General features: G+C 40.9%; 1 protein-coding gene across 2 annotated transcripts in view; it reads left to right on the top strand.

The window, feature by feature from the left end:
* The window catches only part of Dnajb4 (DnaJ heat shock protein family (Hsp40) member B4), a 28,747-nt gene that overhangs the window by 2,139 nt on the left and 8,006 nt on the right, over nucleotides 1-18,602 (top strand). The window contains exons 2-4 of one of the 2 annotated variants that reach the window (NM_001013076.1): nucleotides 4,674-4,793; nucleotides 16,440-16,499; nucleotides 17,247-17,488. In NM_001013076.1, the coding sequence (NP_001013094.1) occupies nucleotides 17,278-17,488 (211 nt within the window). In that variant the 5' untranslated portion in view covers nucleotides 4,674-4,793; nucleotides 16,440-16,499; nucleotides 17,247-17,277. The remainder of the gene's footprint in view (nucleotides 1-4,673; nucleotides 4,794-16,439; nucleotides 16,500-17,246; nucleotides 17,489-18,602) is intronic. The other variant, XM_006233488.3, reaches the window with a different exon arrangement.

Below are 18,602 nucleotides of genomic sequence, written 5' to 3'. Positions count from 1 at the left end.
CTTCTACAGACGGAGTTCCAGGACAGCCAGGGCTACACAGAAACCTGTCTGGGGCTGGAGAGATGGCTCAGCGGTTGAGAGTACTGACTGCTCTTGCAGAAGTCCTGAGTTCAGATCCCAGCAACAACATGGTGGCTCACAAGCATCTGTAATGGGATTCAATCTCTCTTCTGGTGTGTCTGAAGACAACTACAGTGTACTTATATATAATAAATCTTGAAAAAAGAAAAAAACTTAGGGTTTTATTGCTGTGAACAGACACCGTGATCAATGTAAGTTTATATTATAAAGGACAACATTAATTGGGGCTGGCTTACAGGTTCAGAGGTTCAGTCCATTATCAGGGCAGAAGCACAGCAGCATCCAGGCAGGCATGGTGCAGGAGGAGCTGAGTTCTACATCTTCTCCAGAAGGAAACCAGGAACAGACTGACATCCTCAGGCAGCTAGGAGGAGGGTCTCCAAGCCCATCCCCACAGTGACACACTTCCTCCAACGAGGCCACACCTTCTAATAGGGCCACTCCCTGGGTCAAGCATATGCAAACCATCACAGAAACCCTGTCTGAAAAAAGATTAAGGAAGTTTGTATAGAACTATATATAAGGATTCGAAAGTAACATACTCAATGTAGAGGGATATTGTATTAGGGCTCTTTAGAGTCACAGAACTTACAGAATATACTAAGGGAATTTGTTGTGACGACTTACTAGTCTGCAATCTAACTCCCCAACAATGGGCAGCTGTGAATGGAAGTCCAAGAATCTACCCAGTCCCATGAGGCTAGTTTCAGCTGGTCTACTGCAGAAGTGGATTCCAACAGATGAGCTGGCAAGAAAAGCAAGCAGGTGAGGAAGAGTGGATCTTCCTTCTTCCAATGTCCTTATATAGGTCTCCAGCAGAAGGTGTGACCCAAATTAAAGATGTGTACCAACACAACTGGATCTGGGACTTGTTTTGTCCCAGGTTGACTTTGAACTCCGAGATCTCCTTGCCTTAGTCTCCTGGGATTAAAGGTTTGTACTACCTTGCCTGGGCCTAAGCTTTTCATAGCCACTATGCCTCAAGATCTCCATGCCAAGATCTAGGTCAGAAACTTGTCTTCCAGCCTCAAGATCTGGATCACAGGTGAACCCTCCAATTCTGGACTGTAGTTCATTCCAGATATAGTCAAGTTGACAACCAGGAATAGCCATCACAAATATCATCCAAGGACCATACCCTTACCTACCTTTTTATAGCTCAAGTATATCTTCTTTCTGACTGTATTACAGTCTTATCTTTTCATGATTTCTTTGGAACAGGTTCACCTGTACATTTCCAATTACACTTTATATCCTTTTCCCTAGAAAAGCTTCATGTAATCAGGTTTCTTTCTCTTCCTCCACTACAGCAATTTGTGTCCACTTTGCTATCCAAGGTTTCCCTACTTCTGTATTCTTGCTCTTTCCTCTACTTGGAAGCCCTTGGGATGCATGATTTGACTGCCTCATTCAGGCCTCACCTTAGCTGCTATGAAGACCACTGTGATGACTCATTGTGCCATTGGCAACCACTAACTTATTACCATGCTCAGTAGCATTTATCTGTGTCTCGTGTTTATTTTCTTAGTTCCCTTAAATTAGAGTGAGAACTGGAGAGCAATGACTTTGTCCCATCATTATCAGTTCCTAACACTGTGTTGACAGTCTAGTTATCTAGTAAATAAATGTTGAAAAACCCAAACTACATTTTAGGGTTTTGTTTTTTTTTTTTTTTGGTTTTTTTGTTTGTTTGTTTGTTTTTGATCTTGAGCTATCCGTGTCTCAGATTTCTCATCTACATGGTGTTCATACCTGCCTTGCCATTCTCAGAAGAGGCATTTCTGAACTCTTCAGGAATCACATAGTGCTGTGCAAATGGGAGTTAGTATCCCTAAAATATGTTAATTCGTCTGGTATTCTCATGATCAGGAATGATATTCTATGGGTTGTAGTACACCATAAATCAAATGTTCAAATAGTCTTGGTAAAACTCAGGATCATTACAGATGGCTCATCAGGTAAGGGCTCTTGATGCATTGGTCTGGGGATTTAGCTTCAAATTCCCAGAATCCAGATGGAGAGTTGGGCATAGTCACTTAGGCCCCTAATGTTGTGTCTGGTGGGTGGCAGAGACAAGCTCACTAGGGCTTGCTGGCTACTCAGTCTAGCTGTAGATTGAGTGCCTGTCTCAAGAGAGTAAGGCAGCTACAGCACAGTACCTGAGGTCTTCTGGCCTCTGCTTATGTGCATTTATACACATGTGCACGTCATTACATTTTTAATAAAAAAGTTAACATAAATAGAGCTTTGGAACAGGATAGAGAACAGCATTTTAAGTAGTCTCTGAGACTGGAGGTAGCCCAGCATACATGCAGAGAAGGTAATTTGGTTTTTTTTTTCCTCCGTGTTTGAGATAGGGTCTTTCTGTGGTAGCCCTGGCTTTTCCTAGAATTCAATATGTAGACCAGGCTAGCCTGAACTCAGAGGAATCCATTCTATGAAAGCCGTTTTCCTTGCCCCATTAACTCTGACTCACCAAACCATTTTTTTTTTTTTTTTTGGTTCTTTTTTTCGGAGCTGGGGACCGAACCCAGGGCCTTGCGCTTCCTAGGTAAGCGCTCTACCACTGAGCTAAATCCCCAGCCCCTCACCAAACCATTTTTGAGGTGAAGCTACTTAATTCATGATTCACTTTAATTTGCTTAAATAAAAAAGTGCCAAAGTGCATTTCCCCCCAGCCATGTTATAAATCAAAACCAGGGCCTCCTATACAAGCAAGTAGTCTTATCATTGAGCTGTATCCCGATAACAAAAATTTATAGTCTACCAGAACTATTGTCTGTAATTCAAGGTAGAACTGTATTTCTTGCAAAAATATTTTAATACAATCATAGTACAATTATAAAGTCACATTTCTAATATGTTTAAAATATTAATAAAACCTCTATCTTTGACATTTTCACACATGTATTTTGATCACATTTGCTTGGTGTTTAACATATTTATTCAACTTCTAGTATTCAAGCATTGGTTCTTAAAAATGAGTCCTAGCTGTATTGCTAAGGAGGCAGAATATAAATAAATCTTTGCTTACCTAAACTTTATAAGAAAATATCTTTTAAAATGCTATAAATTTGAGTCCTAAAATGAACAGTTAAGTAGTTTGAAAGGATTTTGAAATGGTCATAAAACTGTAATTTTAAAAAAGGCCTATTTTTCCAGAGGTTCATGTCTTACGATTTAGGTACCTGTGGTTTCACATATTCAATGTGTAGAACTCAAACCGTCTTGTATTTGTAATCAGGACCTCTACTTTTCCTTCATAACATTTCTGCCTGGAAAAAGATCATTTGAAAGCTGGAGATCTTTACCAGAGAAATCCTTAAAGATCGGTGGATATGAGATTTAAGACTCACTTGAGATAACAGTTTTGTATTTAGCAGAATTTTTGTTTTTTACAGTATTTTTCAATCCCATAAAAAAGCTGGATGCTGGAGTCTGGGCATGCCTAGTAAACAATAAAAATACCACCCTTGCAAAGATACCCTTGAACTCATGAGCTACCCTGTCCATCCTGCATTTCCTTTCATCCAGTTATTTTCAGTAGTCTAGTAGTCCAGGTCTGCAGTTCATTAGAAAATGGGTGGGAAGACTGTGGCAGGAAAAGCCTAGTGAGCAGAGAGGTCTTTCATCTAGCAAGCATTAACTCCTAGCCTGCGTTACAGTACTTAGAGAATTCAAGAATGCTCATGGTGGTCGTCTCCATGCTTAGGACAGATAACACTGAGTGCACTGTCTAGTGCTAGCCCCAGCTCTGCATGCTAAAGCTCTAGCTCTTCGTTTACTCTCATTCTCTACAGAGTATGAAGTCCTAGGGCTGTTTGTGTTGTTGTCAGTAGACGTTCATTAACAGAACCACAGCATACATGTAATAAACTCGACTTTCCCTTCAAACGTCTAATTCTTAAGTTCTCTTGATTAGTAACAGTTGTGCACACCTTCGTTCAGCCCAGAAACCAACATCTGATGCTCTTCCTAGTGTGCACATCTAGCTGGTTGGGAAATTGTGCAGAATCTGTTTAAAATTCCCCCTGTCTCCATAGCATCCACGTCTTATTTAAGTACTGTAGTTAACCATTTCTGTTCATTCATTCAGCAAATGTTTATTAGTGGGCTATGCAAACGTCTTGTTTAGGTAGGGAAGGCAGGAGGGGGAAAGGAAGGACGAGAAAGGGAGGAAGACCGCATTGGGAGACTGATCACAATGTAGTGGGAAATGCATACATTTATGTAGGGTGAGAGTTGATATCTAGTGACAAGTGTGGAGTAAGAGGAGCCTAACCTTAGCCAGGGTCCACAGCAGCACAACTCTCAGAGGCCGGGGCTCAAAGCAGAGATTAAGCTGTGTAGAGTTTCTGGAGTGAAAGATAACTTGCTTTATACGTGACAAGTGTGCCAGAGCATGTTGTGCATATCTGTACATAGCACTTGGTGCAGCTCTTTCCAATAATGCTGTTTCTGAAGCCTCTTTTTCCTTCTTTTTGTCAGCATGGTTCTTTAGTGGCACACCATAATACAGTTAGTCCTCATTTCTTGCCAATTCTGTATTTATGAATGTGCCTACTTCACAAATTTTATTTTTTTATCTTCAGATAATTTTCAAGCTGATTTGGGGTCATTTGAAGATGCACACCAGCTTCAAGTTGAAGGAGTAGGACTTTGCATCCTTTAAAAAAAGTATTCATTTCTGAGTCTGCACACACATGCCAGAGGTGAAAATGCTCTTCTTTTCTTTTTCTTGTTCATTTTGAGATAGGGCCTCCTACTGAACCTGGAGCTTGAAGCTTCACTACCTGGCCAGTGAGCATGCAGGATCTGCCTGTGTCTGCTCTGGTAGCCCTACCATTGTGGATGCACACAGCCTGGCCACTGGAAGACCCTCAGAGAGAATCTTCCTCTCAGGAGGGAGATCCTCAAGCCCGATGACCAGTCCGAGACCACAGGCTGCAATCTGCAAGAGGGTTTATTTTGGGGTACACAGGTACCTGCGGGCGTTCCAGTCAGCTCAAGAGGACTGGCGCGCCTAGCAGAACCAGGGATGGGTTTTTATAGGGTATTGGGGAGCAGAAGCAGGCTTACAGAAGCAGAGGCATGGTTGGTGGATTCAAGTGAGGCGCGGATGTATGGTTACACCTAATTGGCTATTCAAATGAGGTTGCCACACAGCAAGAGAATACGTGCAGGTTGGGGCGTCCGAAATGTCAGGGGCTAGGGGCTTATCTCTTGTTAGGTGGCCCATAAAGCAATACCAATAATTTAGACTGGTTTCTGTATTTTGTTTTCTTTTATGGTCTGTTTCGTCTAAATGATGGGTCAGCTTGTCCCACAAAGCTTGGACACATCTGAACTTTCCCAGGCTTATTTTAGTTCTGAGTCTGTGTATCTAAAAACTTACTTTTTACTTCTATAGTTGAGGGCCTTGGGCTTGTACAATTCCCTTTCTGGGAGGGGGTCTTTCAGCCACTTTTGTGTGAGTGCTGAGTATTTGGGCTCAGGTTCTCAGACTTGCACAACACTTGAGCCATTTCTACAGCCCCAGGTTTTTGTCTTTCTGTTTTAGCGATTCACTATAAGTCAGTCCTTTTAGGATTACTTAGCATGCTGTTCATGTTACTGTTTTTGCATTTTTGTTGATTTTTTAAAAAAAATCAGTTTCACCATTAAACGGTTTCACCAAGCACAATGCTGAAGTACTTATATTTCTAAGTATAAGAAGCTATGATATACCTAATAGAGAAAATATGTGTTAGGTAAGTTCATTCAGGTATGAGTTATAGTGCTTTTGGGTATGAGTCAATGTCAATAAATTAATAATATAAAATACGAATCAGTAGGAATACATATAAAAAAGAAGTTATGTGTTGGGGTGGTTGATGAAAATATGACCAGAGGCTAGCAGGGACCTGTCTTTCCCTTAGGAATAATGATTCCTAACTCAGCATCTGCCACAGTCAGTTTGCCAGTCATTTATGGTCAGGCTTGATGAGTTAGATATAAATGATCAAGCTGACCAAAGAAGTATGATTATGAAGTAGTCTGTCTTAGCCATTTATACCACATACACTACCTCTCAGGAACAGTAGTATTCCTGTATATAGTATATATGCCTCAGTAGGCATGGCCAAGTTGAGAGTCTACGAATTTTATTTTTACAATTAGTCAAGAGAAAAGATGTTGACTTTTACTTTATGAGGATTTATGATGTGTCTTAGGGTTTTACTACTGTGAACAGAAACCATGACCAAGGCAACTCTTATAAATGACAATGTTTAATTGGGACTGGCTTATAGGTTCAGAGGTTCAGTCCATTATCGTCAAGGCCAGGGAGCATGGCAGCATCCAGGCAGGCATGGTGCAGGAGGAGCTGAGAGTTCTACATCTTCATCTGAAGGAAGCCAGGAACACACTGGGCATCCTCAGGCAGCCAGGAGGGTCTCCCAAGTTCACCCCTACAGTGACACCCTTCCTCTAATGAGGCCAAACCTGTGAATAGTGCCACTCCCTGGGCTGAGCATATGTAAACCACATTCTATTCCCTGGCTCTCATAGCCTTGTTCAAGCACATGAGTCTATGGGGGGCCATAACTAAACATAGCATAATAAGAAATACATTCAGTCCAACTTCCAAAGTCCTTATAGTCTATAGCAATATCAACAATGTTAAAAGTCCAAGGCTTCTTCTGAGATCCATCCAGTCACATAACTGTCATCCCCAAATTAAGACAGGCAATCAGCTAGGCAAACTCCAAACTCTGCATCTTCATGTCTTACGTCAAAGCAGTTTTCAGATCTCCACCTCCTTTTTCATCTTTGTTGACTGCAACAAACTTCTTTCTCCTGGGCTGGTTCCACTCCCTGTTAGCAGCTTTCCTCAGCAGATCTCACAGCAATAGCATCTTAAACATCTTGGGGTCTCCAAGGCAACTTCAGCATTACAACTTCTTGTTTCAGTGTCTGGGATCCACACATGATCTTCTGGGCTCCTCCAAAGGACTGGCATCATTTCTCCAGCTCTGCCCTCTGTAGCACTCTAAGCTCAGGTTGATCCACCCCACTGCCACTGCTATTCTTGGTAATCAACCATGGTACCCCAATGCACTGGGGTCTTCCTGCTGCAACTAGACTTCACTAATAGTTTCTCATAGGCTCTCTTCATGGCGTCAAGACTCAACTCTTTTGCATGACCCCTTCAGTCCTGACCCATCAACTGCAATTGATGCTGTACTTTTCACCAGTGGCCTTCCATGGCCTCTCACAGTGCCAAGCCTCAGCTGCTCTTCATGATGCCTTCGTGCCTTCAAAACCAATACCACCTGGGTGATTCTTACACATTACCAAGTACAGCTGCTGCAGGAGGCACAACCTTGGCTATCTCTGGGACACAGCTTCTTTCTGCCCTCAGAAAACACTTCCCAGAAGATTTCACCTCAGTGATGCTGGTCTCTTCTTAATCACTGCCAATTTCTTAGCTCCAGCTAACCAGCATCAATTGTCCCAGTCCTCTGCTTCTCCTCTTTAATATAGAGCCAGAGCCACATGGCCGAAGCTGCTGAGTTCTGCTGCTTGCAGGAGCTGGAATATGGCCCCTTGTTCTATTACATTATCAATAGCTTCTTCTTTTCCAACTCCTTCACTACCTAAGCTTGGCTGTCCTGAATCTTGCTCTATAGACTGACCTTGAACTCAGAGATCTGCTTGGCTTTATCTCCTGGGATTAAAGGTTTGTGCCACCATACCTGGATCTAAATTTAGCTGGGTAGGATCTTGCCCCAAAGTTCCACTCCCATAATCTGTTTTCTCCTAGAACATAGGATTTGTTTCACTTCCTGGTGCCCTATTAATACTCGAACCATATATTTTATATTTTTTCTTTCTCATCTTGCAGTGCTTGTTCAAAATGCTCTTCATGAGATTTAACCAGAGAAAGAAGTCTTGGGCTTTTTTGAGACTTCGTTTTTCAATATAATTAATAAAAATATCTTAGCCTCAGGTGGACTCTTCAGACAAGGGAAAAAGCAGCCACATTCTTCACCAAAATACCACAAAAACAGTCTTTACACCACGTTCTGAAATTCTTCTCCTCTGAAACCTCTTGGGACAGGTCAGCACAGTTCAAATTACTCCCAGCAACAAAGTCTTCCATTTTCCTACTAGGATGGCCCATTAAGCCCCACTTAAAGCATTCCACTGCTTTCCAAATCCAAAATCCCCAAATCCACATTCTTCCAGACAAAAGCATGGTCAGGCCTGTCAGAGCAATACCCCACTCTTGGTACCAACTTCTGTCTTAGTTAGGATATTACTGCCGTGAACAGAAACCATGACCAAGGCAACTCTTATAAATGACAATGTTTAATTAGGGCTGACTTACAGATTCAGAGGTTCAGTCCATTACCATCATGGTGGGAGCATGGCAGCACCCAGGCAGGCATGGTGCAGGAGGAGCTGAGAGTTCTATTATCTTCATCTAAAGGAAGCCAGGAACAGACTGGGCATCCCCAGGCAGCTAGGAGACGAGTCTCTAAATCCACTCCCACAGTGACACACTTCCTCCAGCAAGGGCACACCTGTTAATAGTGCTACTCCCTGGGCTGAGCATATGCAAACCATCACATAATATAAAGTATATTTTAAAGGAATTTTGCAGAAAGTGGTGGTTTTTTTTTTGTTTAGTGCTTTTTAAAAGTTCTTTTATGAGGAAATCTTGTACATTGTGGAAGTCAGCAAACATTTTCCATTAATGTCCAGTCAGTACATGTTGTAGGCATTATCGGCCATCAGCCCTGGATTGAACTTTCTGCTACTATCTGGTGAGAGGAATGATAGACAGTAAGTCCCGTATGTATTTGCAGTGGAAACCTTGCGAGCCAGTGGCCGTGTGCCTTCTAGTCTCTTTATCCTTCACAAGGCAATGATCTAATCCAGTAGGATATCCTAAGTGTTGTGTTGATATTCTGACTTAGTCCAGTAAACAAAAAGACTTCATATTTACTTTTTTATTATGTGCATTGTGCGTGCATGATGTTGGAGGTCAGAACAGTTTTGTGAGGGTACTTTTTTCCCTCCATCATGTGAGTGCCAGGAATTGAACTCAGGTCATCAGGCTTGGTAGCAGTCACTTTTATCTACTGAGTCATCTTGTTGGCCCAATAAAGACTATATTTTAAAAACATTGAAATCATTACTATTTCAATTACTTTTGGTATCTTAATTTTTAAAAATCTGTGCCCTCTGTAGGCAAAAACAGTAGTTTGAGCTCATTGTATTTGGAATTATGCAGTCGATCATCCAGTTTATACCAGTTGGTTTATCGGTTTATAGGCTTGCTCACTTTAATAAATATCATAATATGTGTGGTAGCTGCAACAAGTGGTTAAGTCTCCTTAGTAGCACCAATTTGATTATGTCTGCATGGATGTAATGTGATTTGTAGTGAAATTTGGTACTGATATAATGCAATCATTTTATAGCTGTAAATAGTTAGCGAGCTAAACATCCTGCTGGGTAGTCAGTTGGTCACAGCGTTGGCCAACAGCCTCATGCTCCCATCGGTAGGTAGCCCACACCCTCTGCCTGCCTCTCCTTATGTGAGAAATGTTTCTTCTTGTCCTGTATACTACTTGTCTTAGAAGCTACAGTACCCCCTCCCCACCTCCCCTGTCACCACCTAGTTTTTTAAGCCAGGGTTTCCCTATGTATCCCAGGCTGGCCTTGAACTCACAAAGATTCACCTGCCTCTGCCTCCAGAATGCTGAGATTAAAGGTGTACTCCATCCTATTAATTTTTTTTTCTGCCTGCTTATGAGGAGAAAAAACTCTAGAATTGAAGAAAGTTAAAACCACACTTACTTGTTTCTTAGTGCTAATTTACTTTGAACATCATGTGTGTGTTTCTTGTCTGAGCATGTGCAGTTATATTGGTTTCTTTTTGGTTTTCTTGTTTTATTTTATTTTGTCTTGCTTGTAATTTTGTCTCTCCCCACCCCCAACTCTACCTTGCCCCAGACTGACTGAACCCAGGACATTGTTTGTGCTAAACAAGTGCTCATCCACTGAGCTAAAATCCCCAAGCTTTGCGCATGTGTAAATACAACCATTGCCACTACCTTTGATCCTGTTATTTTTTTTAAACAAATGATATGAAATGCTTTTTATGACTGAAAATGGATTCTTTATAGTCTCCTGAGAGACTTTCCCAAGTATGTATGTGAGATGATGTGTGTAAGAGAGAGAGATTTAAGTTCATAGGCTAGGAGTCTGAAAACTGATTATTGGGACTCACCAGCCCTGCACTGTCTGTCACAGCAGTCACATGAGGGTGGTGGGAGAGTTGCTGTGTGAGTGTGGGTACACACTGATTTCCAAGGGTTAGCCCCCAAAAGCATGGAAAGCATCTTGTTGGTAATTTGTATGCTGATTACATGTCCCAGTGACTTTTTTCTAACATAGTGTTATAAGCACATATCAGTGAATGGCATCATTTAAAGTAGTCTAGAAATCCCAGTCTCTTTTGGCCACATAGGTTGGTCTTGAGAATAAGTGTGTGTGTGTGTGTGTGTGTGTGTGTGTGTGTGTGTGTGTGTCTGTGTGTCTGTGTGTGTGTGTCTGTGTGTGTATGCCAGAAGTTAAGTGTTGAATGTCTTCCTCTATCACACTCAACCTCATTTTTTTTGAGACAGTGCCTCTAGGCTAGGAGCTAGCTGTTTCAGCCAGACTAGCGAGCCAGCAATCAATAGCCCAGAATCTGCTATCTCTGAAGCCCCTCCCACGTTCCTCAGCACGGGGCTTACTGTGCACAGGAGCCACTTGCCTTTTCTGTGGTGGCAGGGGATCTTCACAACTCTTTACCCACTAAGATTCTCCCCAGCCCCTTTTTATTTTGGAGTTCCTAGTAGACTTTTGGTGACTTCCTATAAAAGAGTAATAAAGAAGGCCTAATTGTTACTTGGAAACATTTAAATAGTATGAATAAATTAGTTCTATGCTCTCCCAAAATAAAAATGAATTTATTCCCATTCAAGAAAGTTTTGAAGCACAAAATATTTCTGATGAGTATTTTGCAATAATTCTAGTAAATTTTGTTTGTAACTACATAGTGCTGGCTGTCCTAAAACTTGCTGTACAGATGATGCTGGCCTTGGACGCAGAGCTTGGATTAAAGGTGTGAGCCACCACACCTGACTACTTTAGTATTTAACCAGCTGCTTAAAGCAATTTTATTTTTACCTTATTTTAAAAAGACTTTTGTTCTTTAAATTTTTTAATTCTACCTTGTATCTTTTTTGAAGATAATTAAGTCAATCAGTTTAAGTGAATATATTGTTATACTTTAGGGCAAATGTTATAAAATTGAGCAATACCATTATCAAAAATTGAAAGCTTTAGGAATTACAGACCTGTGGTGATAAAGCACTTAGACGAGCTAGACAGTAACTCCTACCAACCCCGGAGAATTATGTCTGGGAACTTCCTATCTCCTGTCTGCCTTTTTGGGTTTGTTTTAGAAAAAAATTTTTTAGACAGTTAAAAATATTAACATTAATAAAACTTTCTATCACTTTACTTTGCTAAGAAAACTAAAAATAAATTTCACAGGCTTTAAAATTGTCCTTTAATATTTGAATGACCAAACAATTTAAGAGGTTAGCTTCCTCTCTCTCAGCAAAGAGAAGAGCTTCTTGTATGCTACACAAGCTACTTGGAGCACTAATTTATTCACTTTGCATCCCTATGGCAGCCCCTCCTTCCTCCACTCCCAGGCCCATTCTTACAAACCCCTCCTCCCATCACCGACTCCCTCCCCCTTGGGTACTGCCCTATCCTGGGACATCAAGTCACAGCAGGACTAAGCACATCCTCTCCCACTGAGGCCCGACCTCCCGGCAGTCCAGCTAGGGGGAGGACGATCCAGTGGTGGGCAGCAGAGGCTGAGACAGGCCCCCATTTTGATTGTTAGGGGACCCACATGAAGACCAAGCTGCACATCTGCTTCAAATGTGTAGGGGACCTGGGTCCAGCCCCATCATGCTCTTTGGTTGGTGGTTCAGTCTGTGAGCCTCCATGGCCCAGACTCTATAGTTCTTTTGTAGGTGTCCTTGACTCCTCTGGCTTGAATACCACATTTCTTTAAAAAAAAAAAAAAGTTTGTTTTTGTGTGCATATGTGGGTATGTGTGTGCCTCTGTGAGTTAGAGAACAGCTTACAGGATTCAGTTCTATAATGTGGGTCCTGGGGATTGAAGCAAGTTTTCAGGCTTGGCAGCAAGTGCTTGTACCCACAGGTCATCTTTAAAGTCGCTTTAAAGAATTTTTGTTTTATTTATTTGTGTGTGTGGGTGGGGGGAGGGGGCACATGTATGCCCATTCCTGAAGAGGCTAGAAGAGTATATCAGATCTCCTGATGCTATACTTAAAGCTGGTGTAAGCTGACTGATTTTAAAATCTCTTTAAAATTTATTTTTTCCCTTTAAAATAAAGCTGCAATTAAAGCCATGGTAGGAGTTATTGGTATTTTAGCTGTTAGGAAGGTCTGAAGCCTTTCCATAGGGATAGACGTTTGCAGTCTGAGCCCCAAACTCACAGTGCTCTTAGTGCTTATGCGCTTTGAAGGAAAACGTAATACGGACGAGTAAGATCGGCCAGTAATAGATGACCAGTCTGATTTATTAGAATAATCTAGATACACCCAAAATAGGGAAAGTAGGAGAACAGACACAGACCAACGCTATTTACTTTTTATGCTAATACTGGAATGATGTTTATTTAAACAATGTTACCACAGCTGCTGGGTCTCTTGGCACTGGCCTGTAATTCTAACATTTAGGAGGCTGAAGCAGTGAATTATGAGTTCAGAGAGCCCACTTGCATTATAGAGTGAAGACTTTGTTTCAAAATAAAAATAAAACAAAAAACTTGCAAAAGAGTATCATAGCTCACTGTTAGATCATAATTATAGAGAAGCTTTATGAAAACTTCTTTTGCTCAAATACCAAATGTGTGCACACATATGCATACATATCAGAGCATATGAAAACATTTTCCAAACAGCTATTATATAATTGCAATTATTAGGAAGGCTTAGAAGAGCTTATTAGTGTAAGAAAAGTCAGTATTCAGACATGAAAGTCTGAAGGAACCTTGGCTTATGGCATGATAACACGGGGAGGGATGTCTGAGTCCTTTGAGGTCAGTCTGACAGTTACTTATTTGTTTTGATAAGTGTTTTTTTGCAAACTGAAATCCAGAGTAAATGGAGACTTTTATCAGCAGACTGTCACTGATAGCAAAATAGTTTGTAAGGCTTAAAATAGTGTAAAAACTTTTATGTATATGTCATACATTTCAGTGGTTTTTTTTGTTTTTTTTTTTGTTTTGTTTTTTGTTTGTTTGTTTGTTTGTTTGTTTGTTTTGTGAGGGAGCCATGAAGACAGGATCTATCCACATAGCCCTGGATGTACTGGAATTCACTGTGTAGAACAGGCTGGTCTCCAATTCATAGAGATTCGACTGCCTCTGCTGGAATTAAATGTTTATACCACCACACCTAGATTAAATAATCTTTTATGTTTAACTCAGAGCAGTTTTACCTGTGTAAGTGGCAGAGCTGTTATTAGAAACCAAGAGCATGGGGCTGGAGAGATGGCTCAGAGGTTAAGAGCACTGACTGCTCTTCCAGAGGTCCTGAGTTCAAGTCCCAGCAACCACATGGTGGCTCACAACCATCTGTAATGGGTCTGCTGCCCTCTTCTGGTGTGTCTGAAGACAGCTACAGTGTACTTATATACATGAAACAAACAATTCTTAAAGAAAGGAAAGGAACTCTGAGGTTGAACATGACCTGCTTAAAAAATTAAATATTGGTAGAAAAGTTTTTTAATAAGTATATCAGTAAAATATTAATTTGTTCTCAAGTATTTTTGAAATCATCTTAATAATTAATGGAGACAGGGTCTCTCTCTGTAGCCTAGGCTGGCCTAAAACTTGCCATTGTTTCAGCCTTTTTAGTGACCTAATTTTGAAACAGGTTTTTTTTCTGAGTAGTTCTCGAAGTCAGCCCATGTCTCTGTGCTCCTCACAGTATATGAAGGACAGGGTTTTCTGACCTAGCTCAGTCTGGCCCTGAGCTCACTATGTGGCTTACACTGATCTTCATCTTCCTCGGTCCTTGAGTGCTGGGATTTTGGTGTGAACCATCACAACAGCTTAAATTTTTTTGTTATGTAGAAGTGAAAACCAAATTAGAAAAAGATGGAGTCAGTTGAACGATGGATGTGTTCTACTTCTAGATGTGGAGTTTAAGTGCTATCTTCTGTACAAATCATTTTTGTATAGTTATTAAAGCATAATTCCCAAGTAAGGAAGTTTGATTAACGTGCTAAGAACAAAGTAAGTGACTTTCAAATTTTGAATTACCTCCGGCCCATGTGTCATTAAAATAAAGTAGCATTTCAGGTCAACATACTGTGATGCACGAAAACTTTGTTGCTGTTAACACTGATTAAAATAATCATATTTAAGGTTTTTGATATACATGAAAAAATAAATTCATGCTCTTTTGAGTCCTGAGCAACTGCATGGTACAGCAGGCTAGATCCTGAGCGACTGCCTGGTACAGCAGGCTAGATCCTGAGCGACTGACTGCACGCTACGGCAGGCTAGATCCTGAGCGACTGACTGCACGCTACGGCAGGCTAGAACCTGAGCGACTGCACGCTATGGCAGGCTAGATCCTGAGCGACTGCCTGGTACGGCAGGCTAGATCCTAAGCGACTGCCTGGTACAGCAGGCTAGATCCTAAGCGACTGCCTGGTACAGCAGGCTAGATCCTGAGCAACTGCACGCTACGGCAGGCTAGATACTTGTGATAAAAAGAGGAGAATTATAGCTTCATGGCATTTTGCCACTTAATAGCAAAATATAATTTCAAATACAATTGAATTTGCTAATGGTAGTTTCTCTTCTCTTCATAGTCTCTCTCCTGTCTACACTCACACACCTGTATCAGCAGGTAGATATTTGTGAGTGAGTGTGATGGCGGATGCACTTTCAAACTAGCAGTCTCATGATGACTTTGGATGTTAACTTCTCCCATGTTCTTTGGAACATTGAATTTGAAAAAAATGTTTTGATACTGATATTTATTGATAGTCTAAAGAACATGAAGCTAGCTCAAAAGCTGTGTGACTGTAGAAGGCAAAGTGAGAGAGATTACCAGTTATGGGCGGGAGTTTGAGAGGAGCCTTCAGAAGTGCCTCGTCATCAAGTGCTGGCAGGCAGAGGGGCGGTCCATCCCTTGGGGCCATGAAGCTTTCAGTATATATTCTTAGCTTGTATGGCTATGGCCTTTACCTTTTAGTAGCACTGCCCCCTCCCCCAACCCCCAAGTTTCCAGACACCGAAGACTTTTAAATACAATATGAACGGAGTACATTTCTTTGGACATAGTCTTAGTAATCCATTCTTGCAATATCATATCAAAAATGGTGGCTGGACTTAAGTAGTGGAGGACTTGACTAGTAATTGTGTCCAAGACCTTCAGTTTCAATTCTCACCTAGAAGTGGGAACATTTTTGAAATAAGATTTCATCTTAGGGTTTCTATTCTTGCACAAGCATCATGACCAAGAAGCAAGTTGGGGAGGAAAGGGTTTATTCAGCTTACACTTCTACATTGCTGTTCATCACCAAAGAAAGTCAGGACTGCAACTCAAACAAGTCAGGAAGCAGGAGCTGATGCAAAGGAAAGGCCATGGAGGGATGTTACTTACTGGCTTGCTTCCCCTGGCTTGCTCAGCTTGCTTTCTTATAGAACCCGGGACCACCAGCCAAGGGACAGCACCACCGACAATGGGTGGTTTTCATGAAAGCATTTCCTCAACTGAGGCTCCTTTTTCTCTGATAACTCCAGTTTGTGTCAAGTTGACACACAAAACCAGCCAGTACAGATTGAAAACCCACATAAGAGATAAAAGATGAGTTCTTTACATTCAAAATATTTCTCATTTATTCAAGATACATTTTATAAGAAAGAAAGCACTAAGTAGCATATAAATGCAAAAGTGATTTAAACTGTTAATTTAAAAATTACAACAAATAGCAACAAATGTTTTTAAGGGACTAAAAGGGAAGATACTAATAGTATAAGGGAATCCTAGAGGATAGGGAGAATTCCCCCATGGTTTAAAGAAAGTCTTTATCAGTAAGTAAACACTTATAATTAGGGGAAATGTGTTTTAAAAGTAGTTGTTACCCAGCTCTCTCTCTTTAATAGTATTCCCAGACCTTAGGTTGGTCCAGGGTGATGTTTACACTGAAGTGAGCATGCTGAAGGCTGACCCTGTCTCCCCTACTTTCCCTGCAGTGTGAAGACACCCTCAGGATGGGCTCTTCCATGTCATTGTCGCACGCAGTGAGCTTTTAGGTAATGGATTATTAAATATTATCAAAAAATCCTACTTAAAACATTCTTAAGTCACCTGTTTATGTTAAAATACTGCTTTTCAATGTTATAACAGCCTTTTTACCATGTGACGTTATATATAGTGACTCCCTCATTTTTCAGATTGATAGACCCCAGGAATTTTGAAAATGAGCTAAATTATTTAACACTTTTAAATGTAAATACATCATATTCAGTCAGGCACACTTTACAGCTAGCTAACTTGAACTGAGAATGCCTGCAGTAAGTTCAGGGCTTTTCTTCTGGGTAATCTGTTTAACATGGGATGCCTAATGGCTATAATTATTTCTGTTCCCTTTCTGCCCTTAATGGAGTAAATGTATATGTAGTTATGCCTTCTGTGCTGGTGTGCTGAGTCCATAGGAAGTAAAAGAGCACAGCCAGAAGGAAGGGAAGGCGACAGTTAAACATGGAGGAGGAGACAGAGCTCAGCACTGCTAGAGGCCGCTGGGAGAGTGACGTCCTGCAGCAGTGCGTTCTAGAAAGTACAGAGACACGTCGTTGCAGTGGGAGGGTCTAGCTGAGGCTGGCTGGTGTATATTTATCTGTAAGTGAGCTGCTGGGGAAGGAATTAAATAGAGACGCTGCCTGCTGCCTCGGACAGCTGAGCCCAGTGCTGATTCGCTTAACTTGTAAGATACCCAGCTTGCTTTATTTCCTCAGAATCATTGTGTTGCTAAGCCGGGGACGCTGTTTTCTTTTACAAAGGGAAATCTAAGTTCATTTCAAGGCATTCGAAATGGGGAAAGACTATTATCACATTTTGGGAATTGAAAAAGGAGCTACAGATGAAGATATTAAGAAGGCTTACCGAAAACAAGCCCTCAAATTTCATCCAGACAAGAACAAGTCTCCTCAAGCAGAGGAAAAATTTAAAGAGGTCGCAGAAGCTTACGAAGTACTGAGTGATCCTAAAAAGAGAGAAATATATGATCAGTTTGGCGAAGAAGGTAAGCTTCATATTCTGTTCCTTTGGCTCTCTCCGAGTCTTACCTTTCTTTCTTCTTTACCTCAGCCTTCTGGTTACCATTCAAGTAGATCGTCAGACATACTAAAATACAAAGAAAAATAACAGTTAAAATAAGGTCTAATCTTTGATTATTCGAATGAGCTATGAATGAAATGTCTTATTTGTCTTTGTGGGTTTTTTCTTAGATTATTGTATTATTCATATTCTACTGTTAGACTTATGGTTTTAGCATTTTATATTTTAAAAGAAACCTTGAATTCCCATGCCTGTGAATGAATTGTTTTAAAGTCTTATGCAACCTATTTTGTTTTTAATGATTTTCCTGCCAGTATTAATAGAATCTTAAGTCATTTAAAATCTTAAGATTGGCAATTCAAATTCTGGGACATTTTTATTTTATTTAGAAAAGCAAGAAGTTTTTTGCCCCTTTAGAGTGACGCTGTTGAAACCGAACAAGACGGAGTGCTGTGTCGTAGAAGCGGAAGGCACAGGCATTTAGCTTCTAGTTGTTTTTGGCAATCTGCCTAGAGAGGAAAGAATTTCCCTGATGTCATAAATACCAGAACAAGTTTTTAGCTTAATTGTAAACAGTTAATATTGTGCCAGGAGAACAAGATCGATCTCTCTCTCTCTCTCTCTCTCTCTCTCTCTCTCTCTCTCTCCCTCCTTCCCTCCCTCCCTCTCTCTCTCTAACCTAAAATGGCCACCTAGCAGGAACAATGACTGATTTTGTTTTAGTTAACTATTTCTTTTGGAAACTTTACTATCTGGGTGAAGAGGAAGCAAGAAAGCCCCCCTTTCCCCTCAGTCTTTGTTTTTTTTTCTTGCCTTCTGAGATCAGAACTCAGTGAGCTCAGTAGCCTTTGAGAGTCTCCTTTTACCATTCCCAATCTGAACCCAGGTTTGTCCAGTGTCTCCATAAATGTGGCCATAAAGTAAGACTTTGAAGTTGTCAGTCAGCCGCAGCAGCAACCATGCTGCTGTTCGCGAGTTCTGGGGTTTTCAAATGTTGAAACAGGGACTGAAGTCCTTTGCATTACTCTTCCCTAGTGTCTTAAAGTTGTGTTGGCTATGGAAACGTTGTTTTCTCTTTG

This window comes from Rattus norvegicus, chromosome 2 (genome assembly GCF_036323735.1).
Source record: "Rattus norvegicus strain BN/NHsdMcwi chromosome 2, GRCr8, whole genome shotgun sequence".
NCBI classification, from domain to species: Eukaryota; Metazoa; Chordata; class Mammalia; order Rodentia; family Muridae; genus Rattus; species Rattus norvegicus.
The sequence above is the reverse complement of the archived record's forward strand: the minus strand, read 5'-3'. Positions and strand labels throughout refer to the sequence as shown.